The sequence below is a fragment of the Mustela nivalis genome (assembly GCF_964662115.1).
Source record: "Mustela nivalis genome assembly, chromosome: 17".
Classification (NCBI taxonomy): Eukaryota; Metazoa; Chordata; class Mammalia; order Carnivora; family Mustelidae; genus Mustela; species Mustela nivalis.
In genome coordinates, this window is record NC_139036.1 from 25,414,657 (window position 1) to 25,438,783 (window position 24,127).

The following is a 24,127-nucleotide window of genomic DNA, read 5'->3' on the forward strand; positions in this document are numbered from 1 at the left end:
TTCGTGAGCATCTACCTTATCCTAGAAGCTGAGCTCAGGGAAGGCGTCTTGGATGAGGTGACACCTGAGTGAGTTTTTTAGTAGGCGCAGAGGTTTATCCTGGCAAAGATAAAGGGACAAAGTGTTCCAGCCCCAGGGACCGGATTGAGTAAGGCTTTTTGTCCCTAAGTGTGTCTGATTCTCCAAGCCTCTCCCCACCCCCACACCAGGGACTCTGTAAACTCGGTTCTGCAGGAGGCACGGACTACGCCCTCAGGCAGTTTGCGGAAGGGTCCACGGAGAAGCTGGCCAAACAGTGTCGCAAGTAAGGGAGTACTACTTCCCCAGGCCTGCCACCAACTCTGGGGGATGTGCTCTAGGGGAGGCCACATTGTGAAAGCCCCTCCCCCCAACTCCCCCCAATTTCCAGGTGGCTGTGCAATGCGTCCATAGACACCCGGACCCGGCGATGGGCCGTGGAGGGTCTGGCCTACCTCACGCTGGATGCCGACGTCAAAGACGACTTTGTCCAGGACATCCCTGCCCTGCAGGCCATGTTTGAGCTGGCCAAGGTAAGCATGGCCCTCACCTCCGGCCTCAGGAAAGGTCTCCCGGGTTCAGGCTTACCGGGCCCTCCGCTGAACCTGGGAAATGAGATTCCTGTGTCTTCATCCCGGTTCTGGCCCTCCTGGTTATTTCCCCTGTCTGGCCCTCATTTTACCTGACCATAAAATGGGCTCATGACTCTTCATGGCTTCCAGGAAGCAGGAAGATGAACAAGAGGATGGTATTTTTTCCTGGGACCCTCAGGAAGTGAGGTCTTGGACTGAGAGGCAGTGCTTAGCCCTTCTGGGTTACTCCTTCCTTCCCAGGGCTTCCCAGACTCCTTCCCTCCTCTGCTGGACTAATGCCCTGGCTCTTTTCCACCCCCAAAGGGAGGAGGGGAGGGAGGGATTTTCCACCGGGGTCAGACCAGAGGTGTCCGGCTCCTACCTGGCCCCCATGGCAAAGCGTGACTGACAGAGTGGGCTTTTGAAAGAGGCACAGAGTAAGCTGTGCACTCAGGGGGCCCCCACCCATGCTCTCAGGGGTCCTGTAGCAGGTTCTGCCCACCCTGCCCAGGTAGAGCCCGTTCCTCCTCCCTCTTCTGCCACTCGCTCTTCTCCAAGCTGGGTGGCACCGGCCAGGCCAGGGAGCTGTCTTGGAAGCAGAGACTTGTTCTCAAGTTTCCTTTCCGCCTTACTCCTCCTTGTCCCCCTGCCCCGTGACTCTAGACCTCTGACAAGACCGTCCTGTACTCCGTGGCAACCACCCTGGTGAACTGCACCAACAGCTACGATGTCAAGGAGGTCGTCCCCGAGCTGGTGCAGCTTGCCAAGTTCTCCAAGCAGCACGTGCCCGAGGAGCACCCTAAGGTGGGTTAGGGATGATGGTGGAGGGGTCTGTGCCACCAGACTGCCAGAGAGGTGCATGGAAAGACAGGTACGCCTGGGTGCTGTGTGTATTTGCAAGGACTTGGCATAGGACACAGAGAGACTGAGAGAATCGTGGCTAAATTTCCCCCACTAAGTGGCACTCATTCCCCGCCCATTTAGGTGTAATGTTTTTTGTGGGGTGGGGGGGGGTGAGACTATTTATCATCTGAAAATCACTGGAGCCATGATGGACGTTTTGTAGTTTATGTGGTTGGTTTCGTGGATATCAGACTGTATTTCATGTGTCTAACACTTACAGAAATTTCGTTTCTGGATTTGGGGATGTGGGTGCTAAGTAGGAATAATGAGGGGAGAGAGATGCCAGCCAGTCAGCAGTAGCCCAGATGTCACAGATTCCCTCGGAGCCCTCCCCAGAGATTCCCTGCCCTCGGGGGTGTGTTTTGTATGTGGTTTAAATACGAATGTATATGCATCGTATTTCCAGCCAGTAAAAGATGAAGACTTTTTTCTAATGGTCAGAGTAATATAAACCACATCGCAAAACAAACAAAAAGGTGAACAGCAGAGGAAAGAACATGACCACGCACCGTGACATTACCTCCCCCTTACCACTATCAGCATTTTGGTGTATTATATTGCCTATCAGAGACTGTTTTTCTCTGCGCATCTTTCTTCTTTTCATAGTTGTAATCAGAATGTTGTTATCATTTTGTGTCCAGTTTTGGGAAAATAGTTGAGGTGTTTTCTATATTGCTATGCCATTCTTTTTTAAAAAGTTTTTATTTAAATCCCAGTTAGTTGACAGTGTAATACTAGTTTCAGGATTAGAATTTACTGATTGAACACTTCTGTATAACACAAGGTGCTTATCACGACAAATGCCTTTCTTATTCCCTGTTACCTGCTGTGTCATTCTCGGAATCAGTTATTTTTTTTTTTTAAAGATTTCATTTATTTATTTGACAGACAGAGATCACGAGGAGGCAGAGAGGCAGGCAAAGAGAGAGAGAGAGAGAGAGAGAGAGAGAGAAGCAGGCTCCCTGCTGAACAGAGAGCCTGATGTGGGGCTTCGTCCCAGGACCCTGGGATCATGACCTGAGCTGAAGGCCCACTGAACCACCCAGGCGCCCCTCGGAATCAGTTTTTAAAGCTGCATAGTGGCTCATGCAGGCAAGAGCATATAGCATTTTCTGCTGCTGTAAATTTCAAACGTGGCTTCTAGAGATTGCCCACGACTGCCAGGCTCTTCCCAGTCACTTCCAGAATTATCTGTAGAGACTGTTCAACTCTGGGGCTGACTTCAGATTTCCAGCACAATCCAATCCACTGTTTTGTCAACTTTATCTGCTCCCTATCCCCTCCTCCTCCTGCCTAAGTCTCCCAGCCCCCCCGAATAAAAAGCTAACCTTTTGCCAAAAAAAGTCATCGATGAGTCATCTAGCGTTTTGGATGATCTCTTTGATTTCACTTTTCTGTGAATGAAGAATCTTTGGGATGATTTTTTTTTCTTTCTTTCTATTTTTTTTTTTTTTTTTTACTTTGAAACAGATTTTTTTTAAAATTATGTTATATTGGGCTGATTTTCTTGCCACACCAGCTGCTCAGGCTCTGTACTGGGAGTGGGGGAAGGGAGCAAGGAAGAGGAGAACGTGCCGGACACCCCCCTTGGCTCTTGTTTTGGCAAAGGGAATCTGGAAGAGTATATGAGTTTCGAATTACTGCGGTAACAAATTGCCACAAACATAATGGCCTAAAACAACACAAATTTGTCTTCTTCCAGTTTTAAAAAACTTCCATGGGTGACCTATTTCCAAGTTAGAAGTCTAAAATCAGTCCCATTGGGCCAAGGTCAAGGGGGTCACTAGGGCTGGTTCCTTCTGGAGGCTCCAAGAAGATAATCTGTTTCCTTGTCTCTTTCAGCTTCTAGAAGTCCTCTTCCCTGACTAGTGACCTTAAATCACTCCAAACTCTTGCTTCTATTGTCACATCTTCTTCTATTTAACTCTGACCCTCCTGCCTCCCTCTCATTGAGAAGCTCGGGGTTATCAGATAATCCAGGATTATCTCCCTGTCTCAAGATCCCTGATTTAATCCTAGCTGCAAATTTCCTTTTTTTGCCATGTAAGGTGCGAGTCACAGGTTCTGCAGATTAGGACGTGGACATTTTTGGGGGCCATTATTCCGCCTGCCACTAGCAGTCAGAAACACACCATCTTTAGTTGCCATGCAGATTGGCCTGGTGCCCAGGCTCCTTCCCCATTGCCACCCTTCCTTCTCCCCAGGACAAGAAGGACTTCATAGATATTCGTGTGAAGCGGCTTCTGAAGGCTGGGGTCACTTCCGCGCTGGCCTGCATGGTGAAAGCAGACAGTGCCATCCTCACCGACCAGACCAAAGAGCTGCTGGCCAGGTGGGGTTGCAGCGGGCCAGGGCTGGGGTCTGAGGGGCCTGGGGGCAGGAGGCTTGGGGGGGCATAGAAGTGGCGGCGATGGTAAATGAGTGAACGAGCCATTGGCGGGCCTGGAAAGGAGACAGAAGGGGATCAACATTGAAAAGCTACATGGTGGGTGCCTGGGTGGCTCAGTGGGTTAAGCCGCTGCTTTCGGCTCAGGTCATGATCTCAGGGTCCTGGGATCGAGTCCCGCATCGGGCTCTCTGCTCAGCAGGGAGCCTGCTTCCTCTCTCTCTGTCTGCCTGCCTCTCTGCCTACTTGTGATCTCTCTCTGTCAAATAAATAAATAAAATCTTTAAAAAAAAAAAAAAAGAAAAGAAAAGCTACATGGTGGGACAGGTATCACAGGTAGGCATTTGCACTGGGTGGAAAGAGGTCACTGTCCCTCCTGGTTACCTGTTTCCCGTCACCTGGCTTCACTTTCTCCCCAGCTCCTTGTATCCATGCCAGTGTCTGGCCAAGGTGGCTAATGCTGGGGCAGGTGCAGCACTTTCCAGAGCTTCACCGGGTCTGACTGGCTGGCCCGCCAATGCCTGGGAAGGGTGCACATTATGTGTCCTTCATCCTTGCTCTACAGGGTATTCCTGGCCCTCTGCGATAACCCCAAAGACCGAGGAACCATTGTGGCTCAAGGCGGTGGCAAGGTAATTGGTGGGATAAGGTTTGCCATCCTAGAAGGTGATCCATTGGGGAGGAGCACATGTGCGTGCGCACATGCTCTGCCTGACCCGAGAATAATGTACCCCATGCCCCAGCCCAACCTCCTGGAATACTGCTATTTAGGTATCTGTCCTGTCTGTGCTCATGGCCCCAAACTGACTTCTGCCCGATTTTAGGGTGTGGAATCCCATTTTTCCTCCTTGCTGTTGGAAGGAGGCATGGTACAGGTGCATGGACCGTGGACTTTGCTGCAGAAGATTGGGCTTTCTTGTCCCCTTTTCAGCTGCATAACTTTGGGCAGATTACTCAATCTCCCCAAGCTAGTTTTATCTGTAAAATGGGGGGAGGGAATTGCACAATCACTTTGCAGAATGTCACAAGGGTTACAGAAAATACACTTCAAGTTTTGGCTCATAGTAGCTGCTCAGTTAAGTGGCTGCCGTGATGATTAAGTTTGACTGCAGTCAGGGAGGAAAAAGTCAGTGTGTTGCTCCATTTATTTCCCCCAAAACCAGCAGTGTGGATGGGTGGTGGCAAGTGTAAGTGGAGACAAGGAAGTGTGCCAGGAAGCAGGGGCGTGAGTCCGTGAGTCTGTATTTAATTGTTCTCCGTGATGCTCCAGGCTTGCTTGCATTATAGAGACAGACAGCAGCTGGAGAGGGAGGATGGGAGGAAAGGTCTCTGGATGTCTGTGACAGAGAAGTGACCATGCCTTCTCTTGCAGGCGCTGATCCCTTTGGCCTTGGAGGGCACAGATGTGGGCAAGGTGAAGGCAGCCCATGCTCTGGCCAAAATCGCTGCCGTCTCTAATCCAGACATCGCCTTCCCGGGGGAACGGGTGGGTGCCAGGTGCTGGGGTGGGTGGGATGGGGCAATGGGAAGAATCTCCTGTGTTCCTAGGGGCCTTTCCCCTTGTTAGCCTACCCCTGGCCTGGGAGGGGGCTTGGTGCCATCCCAGAGAGGGCAGTAAGTTGGAGGTGCCTGGACTCCAGGCTTGGCTCTGCCTCTGACTTAACGGGACTGTCCTCTTAGACACCAGGGTTATCTCGTCTGCAAAGTAAGGGAAATAATCCTGACTCTCAGGATCATCGTGGAAATTGCATCGAACCCTGGGTGGGAAAGCACTTTGGGAATTCTAAAGCAGGGCACCTGTAAATGGTAGGGTCTGCAGGTACATGCTTTCCGCCCGACCCACTCCTTGACCCTTCCACGCAGGTGTATGAAGTGGTCCGGCCCCTCGTGAGTCTCCTGGACACACAAAGGGATGGGCTCCAGAACTACGAGGCTCTCCTGGGCCTCACCAATCTGTCTGGGCGGAGTGACAAACTCCGGTGAGTGGGGTGGGGAGGGAGGGTTGGGGGTGGAGTCGCCCCAGAAAGGATTTGGAGGAAGTTTCACATAGAGAGAGTATGCTTCCTCTGAGGACAGGATCAAAGGCAGTGGGTAGAAACCTGAAGTGGGAAGGATTTGAGTTTGTACATAGTGAATGTGTGAAGACGAAGGAGATTATCAAGACAGTTCTTTCTGACTAAAGTAGTAAAAAAAAAAAAAACCCAGGTGGATGGTGGGAATTCCTTCTTGGGAACAAGGGGATGGGGGAGAGAATTGGGTTGTGATTCTTTTAGTTGCAAGGGGCAGAAAACTCAACTGCAGCTGGTTTGAGCATAAGGGAATTTAGTGACTTATGTAAATAAAAGTCTGGGGTGATCGGATGCAGGTGCGGCTTGATGCAGGCGTTACAAAGCTTTCCCACTTCCCTACTTTCTTTCTTCTCTACGGTTCCTCCTACTTTTCACTTTCCTACTTCTGTCCATTTCTCTGGCCTGTGTCGTCTTAATTCTCAAATGGGCTCTTCCCTTCTGTCACGATCACAGGGGTCATTCCAGACCTCACATCTTGTTGGCTTCATGTCCAGCAGGAGAGAAAGAAGACTTTCTCTCTGCAGAAGACTCTCCAGCCTGGTGGCATGTTCATCCCAGACCCCATGGCTATGGCCAGGATGCTATACTGCCATTTAGTTTATGCCCATTGGTGCCCTCCCTGGAGCTGGTATCGATGTCATCCAAATCACGCTGGCTGAGGATGTGGGAGGGAACCACTAACAGGGCGGAATGGCCCTTGGGTGGCCACAAACTCCAAATGCTCCTCCCTAAGGACTCAGTGGCCTCCGTTCCCCACTTCTCACACCCTAGACAGAAGATCTTTAAGGAGAGGGCCTTGCCAGACATTGAAAACTACATGTTTGAGAATCATGACCAGCTGCGGCAGGCAGCTACGGAATGCATGTGCAACATGGTGGTGAACAAGGAGGTGAGGCGGGCTCGGGAGAAAGGGGCGGGCTCGGGAGGAGGAGGGCGTGGGCTCAGGAGGAGAGGGGCGGGCTCAGGAGGGGGGTGGGGAGTGACCTCGGCAGGGCAAGCCAAGCCTCAGGGCAGGGCCTGACGTGAGATTGGGGGTTACAGTGATACTAAGGTAGCATTTTGCCGGAGAACCCAGGAACCCCTGTATCTCTCCTGGCTTGCAGCCCCCTTCCCTGTAGAGATCCTGAGAGGAATACATGCACCAAGGAGACAAAGGAAAAGCACACAAAATACTATTGTTCCTAGCTGGGGGATTGACCCCTAGCTTGAGCTGGGGACATGGAAGATATCATTTTCCTAAATTCTTCATGTCTGAATAATAATCTTCTCATAGCAGAGAAGGATATAAGACCAGGGCCTCTTAGAGACCAAAAGAAGCTAGATCACTTACATTTTATCAAAGCTCCACATGTGTTAAAAAATGAGGAAAAGCAAACACAGATATAAACAATTTTAAGATATTTTAAATGTTAACATCTAATGAACTGTTGCCGTTTCCGTGGAAACTGTAATGCACTATAACTGTGTTCTTCACAGAGGAATTATAGGATTTATAAAAATAAAATGAATTCAGAACAATGCCAATGGCCTTATGGTGCAGTAATGTGGAGAAATTATAATCACATGGTAAATGAATGTCTTCTTTCTGTCCTGCCAGAACTGCCAAGCCTGTAGGTATAACCTCTCAGAGGTAACAACAGGGCCAAATCCAAGGCCCTTCATGAACATGAGGGCCAGGCTAAGTGGCCTTTATGGGCCTTCATGTAGGGCTGAGTGGGAGACCTTTAATCTTTTCTCTCAATTCTTAACTCAAGGTCTTGGATCTTCCCACAAAAGCCTGTTGAAGTAAAATAAAAGAAAATTAAAATAAAATAAAAAGACAGGATCTATCAGGGAGCTGGCCGGAGACTGACCTGTGGAGCTGGCAGCCTTGCGGAAGAAAGGAGTGTATCCAAAGGCAGCGTAGGGGAGGGACAATGGAAAGGGGGAGCAGGCTTCCCCTGGGAACATCTAAATAAGCAGTGCTCCCAACAGGACAGAAATTCATTTCTCACTCATATCACTTCTGCTCACATTTGGATCCAGTGTCCTCCTCCTCCTCCTCATCCTCCTCCTCCTCCTTCTTCTTCTTTTTTGAGATTATATTTATTTGTTTTGACAGACAGAGATCACAAGTAGGCAGAGAGGCAGGCAGAGAGAGAGGAGGAAGCAGACCCCCTGCTGAGCAGAGAGCCCAAAGCAAGGCTCGATCCCAGGACTCTGGGGCTCGATTCCAGAACTCTGGGGCTCGATCCCAGAACCCTGGGATCATGACCCAAGCCGAAGGCAGAGGCTTTAACCCACTGAGCCACCCAGGCGCCCCCAGTGGCTTCCTTCTAGGCAATGACTTGGATCCAGGCTTCTTTGGCCATCAAGAACTATCTGCGCCCCACACCCCATCCAAGACCTGTCTCCCTGTCTGCCACTATGGGAGTGGTCTCCATTTGAATGGGGAGAGAGACCACAGGAAAGGCCCCTATAGTTCTCCACCATGGTGGCCTGGCAGTGATACCTATCACTCCATGTGTGATAAACTAGTTTCCATGACGAAACTAGTTTATGGCCACATCTACATGCGAGAGATGGGGAATGTAGTCCTTTTGGGGTATCTGCTTCCTAGTTACCACTGTGCCCTTGCACTGACCATCTCTGCCATCCTCTCGCCTCTGAGGACCACTGCTCCAGCTTCAGGGAGATGCAGGGGGAGGGTCATAACCTGGGCAGCTGTGACCGACCTTTGACCTTTTTAGAGCTTCACTTCTAGGAAACCCGACCCAACAAAATGCCCTTAAATTTGATCAACCAGATTTTACCATGGAGCAGGTGGTGGTGGTGATGGGGACCAGTGACCTCTGAGACACGTCAAGGCACTGGGCCCTAGGAGCCTCTTCTCCTGGTTTAGGGTACATAGGAAGCTAATCGCTCTCTGTTGAATGGCACAGCAGCTCTCGATCAGTTTCTTTCTCTTGCCCAATTCCGCTGCCTTCAGGGACTGCAAAGCCATTTTAAGGCAGACGCTGGAGGCCCATCTGTTGTGGGAGAAACATACCAGCCTTCCTCAAAGGGAAGAGAAACACCGCTCTTTGAGCAACATCTCCCATTCATGGGTGTGTGCCTGCCCTTTCCGCTGGTGCGGGTAGCTGAACGCAAACAGGGGTGGTGGCAGATGCTGTATGGAGAAACCCTGACTCTCTTTAACTTTGTACCTGGAGGAGTTTATAGCCCCTTTATCTAGCTAGTCAGAGGAGACTTCCTGGAGGAGGGGACAGGGAGAGCTGCTCAAAAGAAAGCTCTGAAGAATTTTGGGTCAGAGAACATGGCTTCAGATGCTTCTTTCCCTTTCCAGGCTGGCAGGTGGGGGCATTTTTCTCTGAGCCATGTAACCCCTCCCCCCCACACCATAGGTACAGGAGAGGTTCCTGGCTGATGGGAATGACCGGCTGAAGCTGATAGTGCTGCTCTGCGGGGAGGATGACGACAAGTTGCAGAACGCAGCCGCGGGGGCACTGGCCATGCTGACGGCAACTCATAAGAAACTGTGCCTCAAGATGACCCAAGTGGTGAGAGCAGGTCCTGGGAGCAGGAGGGGGGCTGCCTTGCGTGATCCTCTCTGGGGAGACCAGCCTCTGTGCTAACACTCCCCAGGCCCTGGGTATCTGTTCCTCCCAGCTTAGAAGGAGGGTCTACGCAATCCCTTACATCCATCGTGGGGATGCCCCACATGAGCTAACTTGGGTTGCTCCCACTGTAGTTTCACCCAGTGACTTCGGTGGTGCTTATGGCTCAGGACTTCAGAATGATAACAAGGAGGAACACACTAACACTAACTACTGCTGTGGGCCCCCCAAGCTCCCCAAGAGGGCCATGGACTTGGTGGGGGTACCGTAGAGAGCTTGTGGTTTGGCAAAGACATGGCAGACCCTCTTACGTGAATGTGATGCTCAGATCCTTTGGTGGGACCGTGGCTGTCTCAGCAAAGTGGCATAGGTGCCATCGTGAACATGGCAGTGCCAAATGAAAATGTCTTCATTTCACTGAACTGAACCTAGTTTGTGAGCATCAGCTCCACGGAAGGCAAAAAACATAAGCGTCCCCGTTTACATGTACTTAAGTCTGCTTTAAAGGCAGGCTCTTACTTATTTTTTAAAAAGATTTATTTATTTATTTTAGAGAGAGCGTGCATGCAGTGGGGAGGGAGAGGGAGAGAGAAAACCTCCAGCAGACTCACCACTGAGCAGGGAGGCCAAGGCGGGGCTCCATCTCATGACCCTGAGATCATGACCTGAGTTGAAATCCAGAGTTGGGTGCTTAACCCACTGAGTCACACAGGTCCCCTGCCCCTGGCAGGCTCTTTTTAATGGTCAGTTTAAGGGGGGTGTGTGTGTGCACGCACACCTTCTCTGAGTTGCACGGGTGCTTATGTTGTCCGCACAAGAGAACAAGAGAAAGGTCTTTCTACCAGATGTAGCTCTTCCTGGTTGGTCCCTGGGGTTTGGCATTTCCCCCTAAGGCAAATTTCTCAAAATTGTAAGGTGTGTGAATCACCTAGAGGGCTGGCGAAAATACTTCAGTAGGTTAGGTTGAGTGCTTTCCGCCGGGTGACCGCACTTTGAAACCCCCTGCCCTAAAGTGGCCTCTGTGGAAGTAACTGGTCACACGACTTCTGCCGACAGACTCCCACGGGGCACTCTGACTTGCTCACTTCCTGGGCTTTAGGTGCTGCTCGGAATGTTTACATTTATTAAGTTCTTCCAACCTCCCAACAGCCCTGGGTGGTGGGTGAGGTTATTATTATCCCTACTGACCAGAGAGGAAAACAGTGCAGAAACGAAACTAGCTCAAGGCCACTCCACCAGGTAGTTGGGAAGGGACTGGTGTCCTTCAAGATTGCTGACCCTCTCCTGGACACGTCTTTCTTCTTCCTGAGGGGCTCCGAAATCTTAGCTACATTTCTGTGCCTGGGAGCAATGGCATGGGCCCCATTATATTACCCGTCAGCATGAAACCTTCCCCTCTGTGCCTGCCTCCCCGTCTGCAAGTGGTACATGTAGGAAGCTGTCCCTGTTGACACATGGAGGGTGAGGTAACAGGTATGAGGAAGCAAAGGGGAAATCCTTGGATTAGTGGCTAAAATCATCATCTCTGTCCACTTCTCTGTTGAGCTTTTACTATGCTCCAGCCCCTGTGCTAAGCTCTGTCCATGCACTATATCACTAAACCACCACGATGTGAATAAGTAGGTATACCACATGACGGAGGGGCTCCTGAGACAAGGAGAGGTAAAAAAAACTGATCTAAAATTATATTTGGTAAGTGACTAATCTGGGACCTGAACCCTGGTCTCTCTGACTCCAAAACCCAGACCAATAATGATGCTACTCTGCTGCTCATGTCTGTTGAATGTGGTAAGAGTCAAGCCTCCTGGTTCTGTTCTTAGCTCCAACTCTGTCTCTTGGGGTGATCAGATGGTCTAGAGTCCTGTCTTCCCCATGCACTGTAGTTGGGCTCCTTCACAACTGGGAATGGAGAGGAGGGATGGAGGAGAGGCTATACTCCAGACTCCAGTGTAAATTCCACTGGAAGTCAGGACGAGTAGAGTGCAAGCCCCAGGCATGCCTGGAGCTCATATCTCTAAGGGCACTTAGGTTGGCAGAAGCAGGCATTGGCCCTGTGCCCATGTTAGAATCCTCCATTCTGAACACACTTTATCTCCATTCCAATCAGGCGTGCAGTGGGCCTGTCCCTTTGCTTCTCTGATGCTTAAAAAATAAATGGACATTTGGGTGTTTATTCTCTACTATTTTCATATGTGTGATCATAGCTGAGTTACTTCCCCTCCCTAGACCTCAGTTCCTCCACTTATAAAATGAAAGAGATTGGATTATGTCAAGTTCTTTCTAGTTTTTGGATTCTTGCCCTGGCTCTGGTAAGGAGGAGGACATCTGCGAGCCAGTCCCAGTGGGCTCAGGTAGACGGATGCTGAGTCCCATACACATAACCAAATATGTGCTTGCCTTCTGTTTCTCTTGTCCCAAATGTCCAACCACAATCCCTCCCCTGATTTCTCTAATCCTTCTTTATCTACGTCTTCCCTCCAGACAACGCAGTGGTTGGAGATCCTGCAGCGGCTTTGCCTGCATGACCAGCTGTCAGTCCAGCACCGGGGACTGGTCATTGCCTACAACCTGCTGGCCGCCGACGCTGAGCTGGCCAAGAAGCTGGTGGAGAGTGAGCTGTTGGAGATCCTGACTGTCGTCGGCAAACAAGAGCCAGATGAGAAGAAGGCGGCAGTGGTGCAGACAGCCCGGGAATGCCTCATCAAATGCATGGATTATGGCTTCATTAAACCAGTGTCTTAGACAGGGGCCCACAGGACTGCTGGGGCTGGTCCTGTATTCTCAAGAGTCCTAAGCCGGGAACTCAAGGGGTATCATTTCAGCTGGGGATCTTAGCAGTGACCATGAAGTCTCCATATAAAAACCAAGACTTGAGTGTTCCCTGAGTTGTCGACCTTCCCCTTTGCTGTAGAAAATTTTAGATGTTTCATTGGCTCTCTTGCTGTCTCCTTACAACTATCAGGTTGCAGAAAGTCCTAGAATAATTTTCATCTATGATTCGGAAGACAAGTTGGATAATTCTTTCTGTACCCATTCCAAAGGCCAGGATAATGGGCTGAATTCTTTATATTTTGGGAAATGGGTTGTGTGGTAAGGTAGGACCTAACAGGTGTGTGAATAGAAAGGTTAGTGCTACCACATCTGTGCTGTTTTTTGTAGAGAGAAAACACCTACGTGGTCGTTCCCTAAATGGAAGTAACCCCAATGTCCATAGAAAATGGATACGTTGGCATTAATGAAATTGTGATTTCCCCCAGGGAATGGCGGGCATCTGGCCTCGGCGTGTTTAGGAAACAAGGTTTCTGGGCAGGAGAGCGGGCAGTGGTGAAATGAATTCTGTACACTTAGGTTACAAGGCAGGTTGGCAGGAGGGTGCCGGTGGGAGCAGCAGTCGGAGCTGGGGGGCCTACACCCCCGGAGCTCCCACAATGTGTGTAATCTGCGGGAGGGGCGGTCAGTCAGCTCTGCTTGCAGCCTGCTCCTGAGCCCTTTCCGCCTTTGCCTTCCTGGGCCTGTTGGGGTCCCGGCAGGGCGCCTGGCACCGAGTCTCATACCACATAAGTGTCCAGGAAATGCTTGCTCATTTTTGTTTTCCCTGAACCCCAGCACCAGCGCCTTTCACCATCTATCAACAAATTCCAGCTCCCTGGAGGGGCTAGGAAACTCTGCCTTTGAGGGATAAGGGACACCTGGGTGGCTTAGTTGGATAAGCGGCTGCCTTCAGCTCAGGTCCTGATCCCAGAGCCTTGGGATCCAGTCCCACATCCTGCTCCCTGCTCAGTGGGGAGCCTGCTTCTCCCTTTGCCTGCTGCTCCCCCTGCTTGTACGCTTCCTTTCTCTCTCTCTCCCTCTGACAAATAAATAAATAAAATCTTCAAAAAAAAAAAAAAAAAAAGAAAGAAAGAAAGAAAAAGAATGTAATCCGTAAGACAAAAGGGGTAGAGTGGGAGGCTTGATTTCCTACCTCCTCCCCACGGCACCCACACTCACTTCCAGCCCTGGGTGGGGGGCAGGGCACATCTGGGCAAGTTGAAACAGAAACCCAACTGCTGGAAGCGCCCCTGGGGTGAGGGCAGGAGAGCCCAGGCCGGGGGGCCACCCACTTTAGCCATCGCTGTGGTCCTAACAGGCATGGATGCCCAGATCGGGTACAGGCTGCTGTTGATCGGTGACCCCACGTCGGTGCCACTGTCGCTGGGCAGCCTCCCCCAGAGCTACTAAGAGGCTGGACCAAGCTGGTGCCTTCATGGAGGCGCCTGTGCAGGGGGCAGCAAGTAGGTAGGGCGGTTCTAACACTGACTTGGCTCAGGGCCTCAAAACCTCTCTCTTCCTCCCACCCCATAGGGGTCTAGGCCGTTCCCTCCTGATCACTGTTAGCAAGACTGGACCTTGCGGCAGGCGCTGCCCTGCGCGCTCCTCTCCCTGCGGGGCATGGTGGCTTCATGGCTCCAGACTCTGCAGAGACCTCCCCAGAAAGACCAGCGCGGAGGGCGGGGGTGACAGGGGCCAGGGGGCGGATAGGCTGGGTGGAGAGGGAGTGAAGCCAGATGCCACCCCTCGCAAGCCCTGGGAAGCACAAAGCACAACAGAACGGAGGAGGGCTTCAGCATGCTAGAGGAGAGGCAGCGGCAGCCTGGCCTGTCAGTGAAGGGCCCTTTGCAGGGACAGGTCCAGAGACCCCAGTCAGGCGTGAGTCTCCAGAGTTCCTGGACATCCCTCCTCCCCCAGGTTCTGAGAGCAGGGGGAGGCGCAGGAGAGGCGTTGCGGTGTATCTGGTGTGCTACTCACCCACAGAGAGCTTACACAGTAATCTTTGGTAAGGCCGCATAGCCTATAAAGGAAAGGAAAGAAGGACCTATAGACCCTATAACCTGTAAAGGAAAGGAAAGAAGGAAAACGCTCCAATACAGTAAAATACCCAGCCACAATGAGGAGGACACCTCTGTCACCACCCTTGTCTATGTGGTTCTGCCAGCAGCCACTCTGGCACTGTCCTTTGGGGCTCCTAGGTCAGCGGACGGTTTACCTATCAGTATTGAAGTCCAAAACTTGATCCATCGAAATACCAAGGCAAGAGATTTCCTCATAGTTCATAGGACCTTTCATAAAATGTTGACAGATTTCGGAGGAAAGAGCCACAATATAAGTCAAGTTTCTGGGAGCCTAGTGAGGTAGGGCTTGGGTGCAGCGTCCAAACACATCCCTGAGATTATATTAGAAAGTGCTGTGTTTCAGATGATTGCCTTTGAATCACTGCCTTGGAATAATGGCATGGGGAGTGGTGGGTAGGTGGAGGGTTAACCTCTAGAGCCTGCGTATCCCAACCCAAACACCAACCAGACTCATGTGGGTACAGTCCCACAGACTGAGACCTGCCTGAAGAAAGATTTCCTCTCCCATCTCTTCTATTCATGGGGGTGGGGGGAGCTAGAAAGGAATCTTCTAGGTCAGCGTCTGAGGCTGGGGTTACTGAAAACTAGGCTGAGGGTATCCCCCAGGGTCTGGGAAGAGAAAGTTCTAGGACCTTCTTTGGGATTGATTGGGCAGCTCATATGAAGTTGGTAGCTGTTTAAAAAAAAAAAAAACAACCAGAAACAAAAACACATGCCTATGGTACAGACCCCAGGAGACCTATGCACGCAGCCAAAAAGCATAGCTTCTGTGACTTTCTGCCTTCTACCAAGTGTAGGGATTTTACACCGACAAATTGAAAGTGTCAGGGCGCCTAGGTGGCTCAATGGGTTAAAGCCTCTGCCTTCGGCTCTAGTCATGGTCTCAGGGTCCTGGGATCAAGCCCTGCATCATCTGGCTCTCTGCTCAGCAGGAAGCCTGCTTCCCCCAATCTCTGCCTGCCTCTCTGCCTACTTGTCATCTTTCTCTCTGTCAAATAAATAAATAAAATTTTTTTAAAAAATTGGGGAGCGCCTGGGTGGCTCAGTGGTTTAAGCCGCTGCCTTTGGCTCAGGTCATGATCTCAGGGTTCTGGGATGGAGCCCCACATCAGGCTCTCTGCTCAGCAGGGAACCTGCTTCCCCCTTTTCTCTGCCCGACTCTCTGCCTGCTTGTGATCTCTCTCTCTGTCAAATAAATAAATAAAATCTTAAAAAAAAAAAACCGAAAGTCTCCTCAGGCTTTCCTGGAAGCTTCTTGCTCGAGTGGGGATAACAGTAGTTGATGAATGAGTCGTAATTATCCACGGCTACTGGTTACACTGAGCTTACATATTTCTGTACAACAAAGAAGTGTTGTAAATAAACTCTTAACATTAAAAAAAAAAAAAAAAAAGATAATAGAGGTCATGGGAAGGAAGAAAGGCACTGCCTTCCAAGCTGGTGCCACCTGCGGTTCGCGGGGTGGGGTGGGGGGTGGTCAGAGCGTGGCCTGGTTGGCACCAGGAGAATTGATTCCACCTGTTGCTTGGGTGGGGGGGGTTTGAGAGTGCCTGGTGCCCACACCGGTAGGGAAGGTCAGCACTCTAGCTGGACAGCAGTTCCACGGTTAGAAATGTTAATTTAAATGAAACACAAACTCCCCAACTCTTCAGGAACTAAGGAGAAGCAGAAGTTTTATTATCTCCCTGCATATGGGAGACAGAAAAGAGCTCCCTTTCCTTCTTCTGGCTTGAAAAAGCAACTTTGCAAGTGGATAGCCCATCCAGGAAAGCAGGCGTCAGTATAAATGTTGTCAGAACTGTGCATCATTTAGTTAAACAACGTATCCGGATAGAAGACTTTATCACAGTTCGGGTTTTACTTTCTTGGGACACGGCAACAGTCTCTGAGGTCTGGGTGTTTATACAATTCTCTTTTGCTAGAAATAGCGTTTGGAAAGACAGCTTTGCCAAGCTGAGCCATACTTGCCTGTTTGCAGCTGTAAGCAATGTTATTTATTTACGTTAGGGAGTCGGTACTTCTCAGGGACAAGCATGCAATTTCACTAGTTGCTCTGGAAGAAAACAATCACCAGATCCCCAAACCTCAAAACTTAGAATATGCAGAAGGGCGTTTTGATTGTCAAGTGTGTGGCCTTTTATCATCCCAAGAATATGGGATGTTAAAACACAGATTACGGACGGACACAGTTTATATGGAAAACAATTCTCCATGATAAACAACACATTGCCTACTTCTTTCCAGATAATTATATTATAATAAGAATGTTTATAAATTTTTAAAAAATTAGAGTTGCATATGCGCGTACATGGCTGGTTGGTCAAATAGCTCTGCAAGGCTTTAGTATAAAATCAACAGTTTCCTGCCTTTTCCTTTTCCTGCTCTTCAAAGGTGAACACTTCGATATTTCTTTTGGTATATTCCTCTGTTTCCGAACAGTGCAGTTTTCAGTTTTGTACAGATGATCATCTATTTGTCTCTGAGAGATGAAGTTCAAGTACACTCCCTCCCTAGCTTTCTGTCCCCACATCCTGCCAGTATCACCATTTGGGGTTAGAAAAATATTCAGCATTTGCCTCTTTATGACTCTCTAGTCATAGCTGGGCTAGGTGATATGCTACAAGTGCATTTTACTTCTTGGACAATTTTCTGCTTTGCTCAGAATTTACAGTCATCTTACTTTTTGTCTAGTCTTCTGCGTATGTGACACAAACTTAGCTCGAAAGCCTCTGCCTCAAATGAGGAAATGTTTTGTTTTTGTTGTTAATCACATTAGGGGTCAATATATTAAAGTATGCCATCCATTAACATCAAGTCAAATTTCCTATCTTCAGGACATACTTCCCCTGAGCCCTTTGCACTGTTCAGACTGGGAACCCTCCAGGGCCACTCCCCAGCTGTGACCCCCAGGCTCTCCCTTTACACATATTCAGGGGCTTTTTTGTTTGTTTTCTTTCTGCTTTTCCCCAGAATACAATCCCCTTGTAAACTGGATTGAACTGCTTGCAGGAGTGTATTGTGAAACCCGGTCCGAGGAATGCCTGAGGGGCACCAAAGTTTCCCTGATTCACAGAAAACACAGCACAGGGTTTTATAACTGTTACAAGGATTGGTATAGTTTTCCTTTTCTTTCTTTTTTTTAAAATAAAGATTTTATTTATTTATTTGCCGGAGAGAGAGAGAGAACACAAGCAGGGGGAGCAGCAAGTCGAGGGAGAACCACGTTCCCCACTGAACAAAGGGCCCAATGCGGGACAGGATGCCAGGACCCCAGGATCATGACCTGAGCTGAAGGTGGACCCTTAACCAACTGAGCCCCCAGGCATCCCAGCTTTCTTCTTTCCTGAGGCTGACAGCAGCAGGGCGTTTTTCTTCCACAGATACTTTTCATCCCTGGAGAGTGATTGTAAAGATCACTAGTAAAAGGTGTCTCTTTTGGCGACCTTTGCTGCCGACCCAGGGATAGGGAGATTCCCGAAACTCGCCTCTGCCACCCATCTGGTTGTTCAAACAGCTGGTGATGGGAGTTCCCGCCTCAAGGTCTGTAAGCCGCTCAACACAGAGAACTCCCCATTTGGTGGTTGTGCCCAAATCCACTGTTGCTCATTCTCTGTCCTGGAATCCTCACGTCTCCCGCACTTGACAGCCCTCAGCCCTTCCTCAGCAACGCTGAGGTCTGCCGGTATACCTACTGGCATTTCTTTTCTCATTCTCCCTTATGGACAATTTTCAAAAAAGAGAGCAGAGACATCTTTGTGGTGGGTTCCTAGAGTTGCTTCTTCGATGAGCAGCAAAAAGAAATGTTTAAAAATCTGCTATTATTCGATTGCTGACATGCAAAAAAAAAAAAAAAATTAAAAAAAAATTTTTAAAGAAAAAAAGACCAGAGAGCATACATCAAAACGCTATCAGCTTGTGGGTGATAAACCTATGTTTTCTCCCCTTGTTTTAAAGGATTAAAAAAAATTCTTTTTTAATTTTTAAATTTAAAACCCACGTTGACAGTGTAGGTTTACCACTGGAAGAAAATAAAACAAACTGGAAAATGTAGGACACTGAATGTCAGGAACTTTTTGATTTTGAACTGATTTAGACCGAGGAAAGTTGTAAAAATAGTACTGATGAGGGAACAGAAGGGTGGCTGAGGACAAAGCAAAAGTTGACACCCTGCTACCTACCCCTGCCCCCACTCTTGGGTGGGACATTCTTTAGGAATCTCCCAACTATCTTAATGTTAATACCTTGCTAGAGGGAAAAGTGACCTTGACAATGACAGGGCCTCAAGTTCTCTGGTATCTTAGTAGGTCCTTTTAGCAAGAGAAAGTTCTATTGAAACCTCCCTTTTCCTTCCCCAACCCCCTGGTACATAACCTGTCACCCCTCACAACCCTCAGGCAGCAACTCTTCCTGCCCATGGGTCCAGTTCTGGTGCTTTAATAAACCACCATTTTGCATCAAAGATGTCTCAAGAATTCTTTCTTGATCATTGGCTCCGGACCTCACCCCACCGAACCTCACTTACATTCTAAAACTTCAATACCAAGCTCCTTAGGTCCCTCATTCTGTTTCCCCTAATATGAACATCTTATAAAAATCATACTAGAATGAATAAGAATAGGACATGACCATCAGTTATTAATTGAATTACAGACCTTATTCAAATTTCATCAATTTTTCCACTAACATCCTGGTGTGTGAGTGTGTGTGTCTATGTGCGTGTGCGCGTGAAGGAAAGAAAAAGCGGGGGAGGGGGGAGCAAAGAGGGTGCCTGGGTGGCTCAATTGGCTAAGCATCTGGCTCTTTATCTTAGCTCAGGACTTGAGCTCAGGGGTTCCTGAGTTCAAGCCTGGTGTTGTGGGCTCCCCGCCAGGCGTGGAGCCTACTTAAAAAAATAAAAGGGAAAAAGTGGGACTGTGGAGGGGAGTGGTTTGCTCTCCACTACTCTCATTATCTGGTTGATCCTTTAAAAAAAAAAGATTTTATTTGTGTGTTTGACAGAGAGAGAGCTGGAGTGAAAGAGCTCAAGCAGGGCGATCGCCAGAGGGAGAGGGAGAAACAGGCTCCCCGCTGAGCAGGGTGCCCCATGCTGGGCTCTATCCCAGGACCCTGGGATCATGACCTGAGCCGAAGGTGGTGCTCCCCTCCTTTAAAAGATGTATTTATTTCAGAGAGAGAGCGCCCAGCAGGGGAGGTGCAGAGGGCAAAGGGAAAGTCTTAAGTACACTCCCGGCTTTGTGTGGGGCCCCACACGGGGCTCAGTCTCACAACCCTGAGATCACTACCTGAGCTGAAACCAAGAGTTCGGAGGTCAACAGACTGCGCCACCCAGGTGCTCACGGATGTTCCTTCCTTATCTACTGTCTATATCTTTGAACTTTGGTTTATATTTTCTATTTTCTTATCCTTTCCTGCTTTCTGTAAGAGGCCCTCGATCTGTGATCTAACTCAGGAATCAGTGTTTTATCTCCCTCCACTTTGTGATCTCATCTTTTGTGTTCTTTATTATATTCTCCCTTTCTGACGGTTCCACTTGGTTCTTATTATTTCCATTCTTGTTTCATATTGCTAATATCTTCTTGTGTCTTTTGCTATGTTTATTACATATATTTCAAATTCTTGGTCCGACTACTCTAATAACTCTGCCTCCAGTGGTACATAATCCCTTTTGTTGACTTTTTCGGTAAATAGTCTGGTACAAGGGTGTGCTGTGATTTTAGTGAAGGAGTGGCTTCCCCTGGAGGTACCAGACACTGGGCTGGGAGAGTGCCAAGATCCAGATCCTAGTTCACATCAGCTGGATGGACGCAAAGAGAGTGAAGGAAACCAGCGTTGGCGTGAACAGAACTGGACACCGGGAAATCATGGTTAAACACTTCTGTTGAGCATCACTCTCCCAAGCAAAGCCACTCTTCAGGGCAGGGCTTTAATCTTTAGTATCCCAGAAAGATTGTGGGGGGGGGCACCTCCTATTTAGGAAACCATTCTCTCTGAGGGCTTGGAGAAGGGAGGGTGGGGTAATGGAGGGCTGAGGCCACACACTCCCTAATTCATCATCCTTACTGCCCTGATTTTCTCTCTGTGGACTTCTGAACCGTTGCCCCTGGCAGTCATGTGTATGGGACAATGTGGAGAAGGCTAAGTACAGCCCAAATCTCTCTCTCCTTTCTCTCTCTCTCTCTCCCCCACTCTCTTATGGATCTATCTATTCGTTATCTATCCATCCATCCATCCATCCATCCATCATCCATCCTTCCATTATATCTATCATCTTATCTATCTATCTATCTATCTATCTATCTTTCCATCCATTCATCTATTATCTATTTATCTAATTTTTTTCCCTTTAATCCCTCTAATTATCTTCTACAGTTATTCTAGGCCCCTCTGTGTCAGGCTGAGGCAACCTCTACACACACACACACACACACAGGTTCAAAATAGCCTTCTCCCAGGGGTTGCTCTCAGACTTTTCCTGGTCTACTCTAGGATCCATGATGTTTCTCTCCATAATTCCTCCAGAGTTGATCTTTTTTTTTTTTTTTAAAGATTTTATTTATTTATTTGACAGACAGAGATCACAAGCAGGCAGAGAGGCAGGCAGACAGAGAGAGGAGGAAGCAGGCTCCCTGACAAGCAGAGAGCCCGACGCGGGACTCGATCCCAGGACCCTGAGATCATGATCTGAGCCGAAGGCAGCAGCTTAACCCACTGAGCCACCCAGGCGCCCCCAGAGTTGATCTTGATGAGAGGAGCCAGAAGCCGGTGCTAAATTACCATCTAGGCAGGGATTCTGGGAATTGTATGATATTTTAAAGAGTTTAAAAATTCTCTTCTAACCCCAAAAGTCCCAATTCTCTTAAAAAATACTTTGGCGAGTTTTCTGATTTTTTTTTCTTTCTTTTTGCACAGATTCATCTGAGTTCCTGATTTTTTATTAAATTGATTTTGGTCTTGTTCATGCTTTGAAAATCTCTCCACTCCATTTAATTTCTCAAACTCCTTTGTTTTGTTCTTGGATGGAACAAAATCTCTAACTCTTTATTTTTAGAAAAAGTTTACTTATCACCAAATTAGTAATTTTTCCTTTAGGCCTAAAAGGATAAGAGATGGTGAAAGAGTTCACTGAGGCTCTTCTGACAAAAGACAAGACCCTTTATACGTGGAAGAGAGTTTCCAGTTTGCATGTAGTTTTTTTGGCAATAAACTAACATGAAATGTGCTTAAATAAGAGTTCCAATACACAATGAAAAAACTTTAAATATTCGAAGGCTAGATGTCTCAACTGAGACTTTTTCAAACATCCTTTAGTCCTTCTTCAAACATCCTTTAGTATACAAGTTTGTCACAAATGTAACTTTATGAAAGGGTTTTCCATCAGGGTTTGTTGTGAATGTTCTGGCCTTCGTTTTCATGTAGATTTTGAGAATTCACCCACTATGATATCCTAACACCCACTACCTCTTCTTCCAGCCTGTTAAGGTCACCGATGACTACAGTGTACTGTAGACCATTTACCAATGAACACTCTTTAGTCATTACTTTGTTGTGCTCCTTTGATACTGTTGACCAATCCCACCCTGAAACACACCTGCTTGCCTGGGCTTCCTTGATACGACTCTGTCTCTCTCCTTCTCTCTGTCCCTCCCCAACTCATGCATGCTCGCTCGCTCTCTCAAATAAATAAATAAAATCTTGGGGGGGGGGCTTTCTCCTTCTGCCCCTCCCCCCTAAAATAAATAAATAAATCCTGAAAAATTTTTCAAAAATCCGTTGCTGTTGCAAAAAGTGAAAAAGAAGAAGATGGCAATGTGTTTTTGCCTGAAAAGTGAATATTATGAACAAATTGCTCAGGTTGGAAAGAAAGACTGTGGAAGCACTGATAAGGCTCTATGCTAAACTTGTGGCTGCTATGGTTCTCAGTCCCCTAGGAAAAGCCTGATCAGCCGCAGTGTCACTGAGTGTGGAGGCCAGAGTCCATCTCCCTGGGTCTCTCTTGGGGAGATGACATGGCGCCCAGCCTCCAACCTGACTGTGACTTCAGCCTCACGTGCTGGCAGGTGTTACTGACTCAGGGCAGTGATTTTCTTTAATACAGGTTTTCTCTTTCCATGAAAGACTGCCTGAACCTTCCAAGGTGATATGTCCATTTATTTATTTGTTTATTTATCAAGATTTTATTTATTTATTTGAGGGAGAGCACACGAGAGAACACAAGCAGGGGGAGCAGAAGAAGAAGGAGAAGCACAGTCCCTGCTGTGCAAGGAGCTCCATCTCAGAACCCCGGGATCATGACCTGACCAGAAGGCAGAGGCTTAACTGGCTGAGCCACCCAGGCACCCCGTGATATGTCCCTATAATCCCTTTTAAAGTGGTTTGTCCCTAATCTTTAGCTTGCTCCCTGCTTAGTGTATTGAAGGAAAAAAAAAAGAAGAGTGACTAACCGTGTGTGTGTGTGTGTGTGTGTGTGTGTGTGTGACCAATAATGGCTCTCGTTTCCTACTCTTGGACAGAGCAAATCAAGAGTTTTACTTTTAATCTTGAGTAAATACACGTTCTGCTCTCACTTACCTCCTACCCTAAATAAGCAAACAGATAAAGATGCAAACTTAGTAGAGAGGCAACATTTCACCAAAGCATTACTCCCTCTTTCCAGGCCTTCCAGAATCTTAAGATCAGGAAGGGGCATGGGAGAGTAGGACTGGGACCAGAAATGACGATGTGGCCCTGTGGTAATTATGACGCCAAAGTGCGCAGAAGCTGAGGTCTTTTCTAGGAGAAGTTGTGGAGACCTGGATAATTTGGGGACCAAAGGGGATGGACAGAATGGTGAGAAAGAAGGACCCAGTTCATATAGCAGTGAAATGAATGTTCTAGATACATGGGTAAAATTTAGAAAAATATAGGTAAATCTTTAAAACAAAATGTTAAGGAGTTGGAAGCAAGTTTTGCAGACTACATTCAATAGGATACTGTTTACATATGGCTTAGGTGTATGGAAATGTGTAAAACTCATGTACGAGTGACATCTACGCTTCATAAAAGTACAGAATTTTATGAGGATTGTAACTTAGAATGTAGAAAACTGTACTGGTTATCAGGTGAGGAGGGGACAGGTGGGATGAGGGAATAAGACCGTGGGAGGTACGCAAAAGTATTGCTAAAGTTTTGTCATTTAGCTGGCTGGTGGGTGTTCAATGTATCATTATTATTTTTTAAAGATTTTATTTATTTATTTGACAGAGAGATCACAAGTGGCAGAGAGACAGGCAGAGAGAGGAGGATGCAGGCTCACCGCTGAGCAGAGGGCCCGACGCTGGGCTTGATCCCAGGACCCTGTGATCATGACCTGAGCTGAAGGCAGAGGCTTAACCCACTGAGCCATGCAGGTGCCCCTGTATCATTATTTTTGTACTTTCCATGTACCTTAGATATCTGAAAATACGTTTAAAAATTAGGGGCACCTGGGTGGCTCAGTCTGTTAAGCATCTGTCTTTAGTTCAGGTCATGATTTCGGGGTCCTGGGATGGAGCTCCACATGGCTTTGGGGGGCAGGAGAGAGAAATCCCTGCTCAGCAGGGAGTTTGCTTTTCCCTCTCCTTCTATCCCTCCCCCTGCTGTCAATCAATCTCTCTCTCTCACACAAATAGATAAGTAAAATCTTTTAAAAAATTACAAAAGCAGGATCCCAGAG

The 24,127-nt window shown here is 48.2% G+C and overlaps 1 protein-coding gene across 3 annotated transcripts in view; it reads left to right on the forward strand.

Annotated features, from left to right (window-relative positions):
- The window catches only part of UNC45B (unc-45 myosin chaperone B), a 30,271-nt gene extending 17,589 nt beyond the window's left edge, over nucleotides 1–12,682 (forward strand). For 2 of the 3 annotated variants that reach the window (XM_082708478.1, XM_082708479.1), the window contains exons 11-20: nucleotides 210–304; nucleotides 410–551; nucleotides 1,254–1,394; nucleotides 3,698–3,825; nucleotides 4,445–4,511; nucleotides 5,252–5,365; nucleotides 5,743–5,858; nucleotides 6,720–6,837; nucleotides 9,332–9,487; nucleotides 12,026–12,682. In XM_082708478.1, the coding sequence (XP_082564604.1) occupies nucleotides 210–304; nucleotides 410–551; nucleotides 1,254–1,394; nucleotides 3,698–3,825; nucleotides 4,445–4,511; nucleotides 5,252–5,365; nucleotides 5,743–5,858; nucleotides 6,720–6,837; nucleotides 9,332–9,487; nucleotides 12,026–12,286 (1,338 nt within the window). In that variant the 3' untranslated portion in view covers nucleotides 12,287–12,682. The remainder of the gene's footprint in view (nucleotides 1–209; nucleotides 305–409; nucleotides 552–1,253; nucleotides 1,395–3,697; nucleotides 3,826–4,444; nucleotides 4,512–5,251; nucleotides 5,366–5,742; nucleotides 5,859–6,719; nucleotides 6,838–9,331; nucleotides 9,488–12,025) is intronic. The other variant, XM_082708480.1, reaches the window with a different exon arrangement.
- The last annotated feature ends 11,445 nt before the right edge of the window (nucleotides 12,683–24,127 follow it).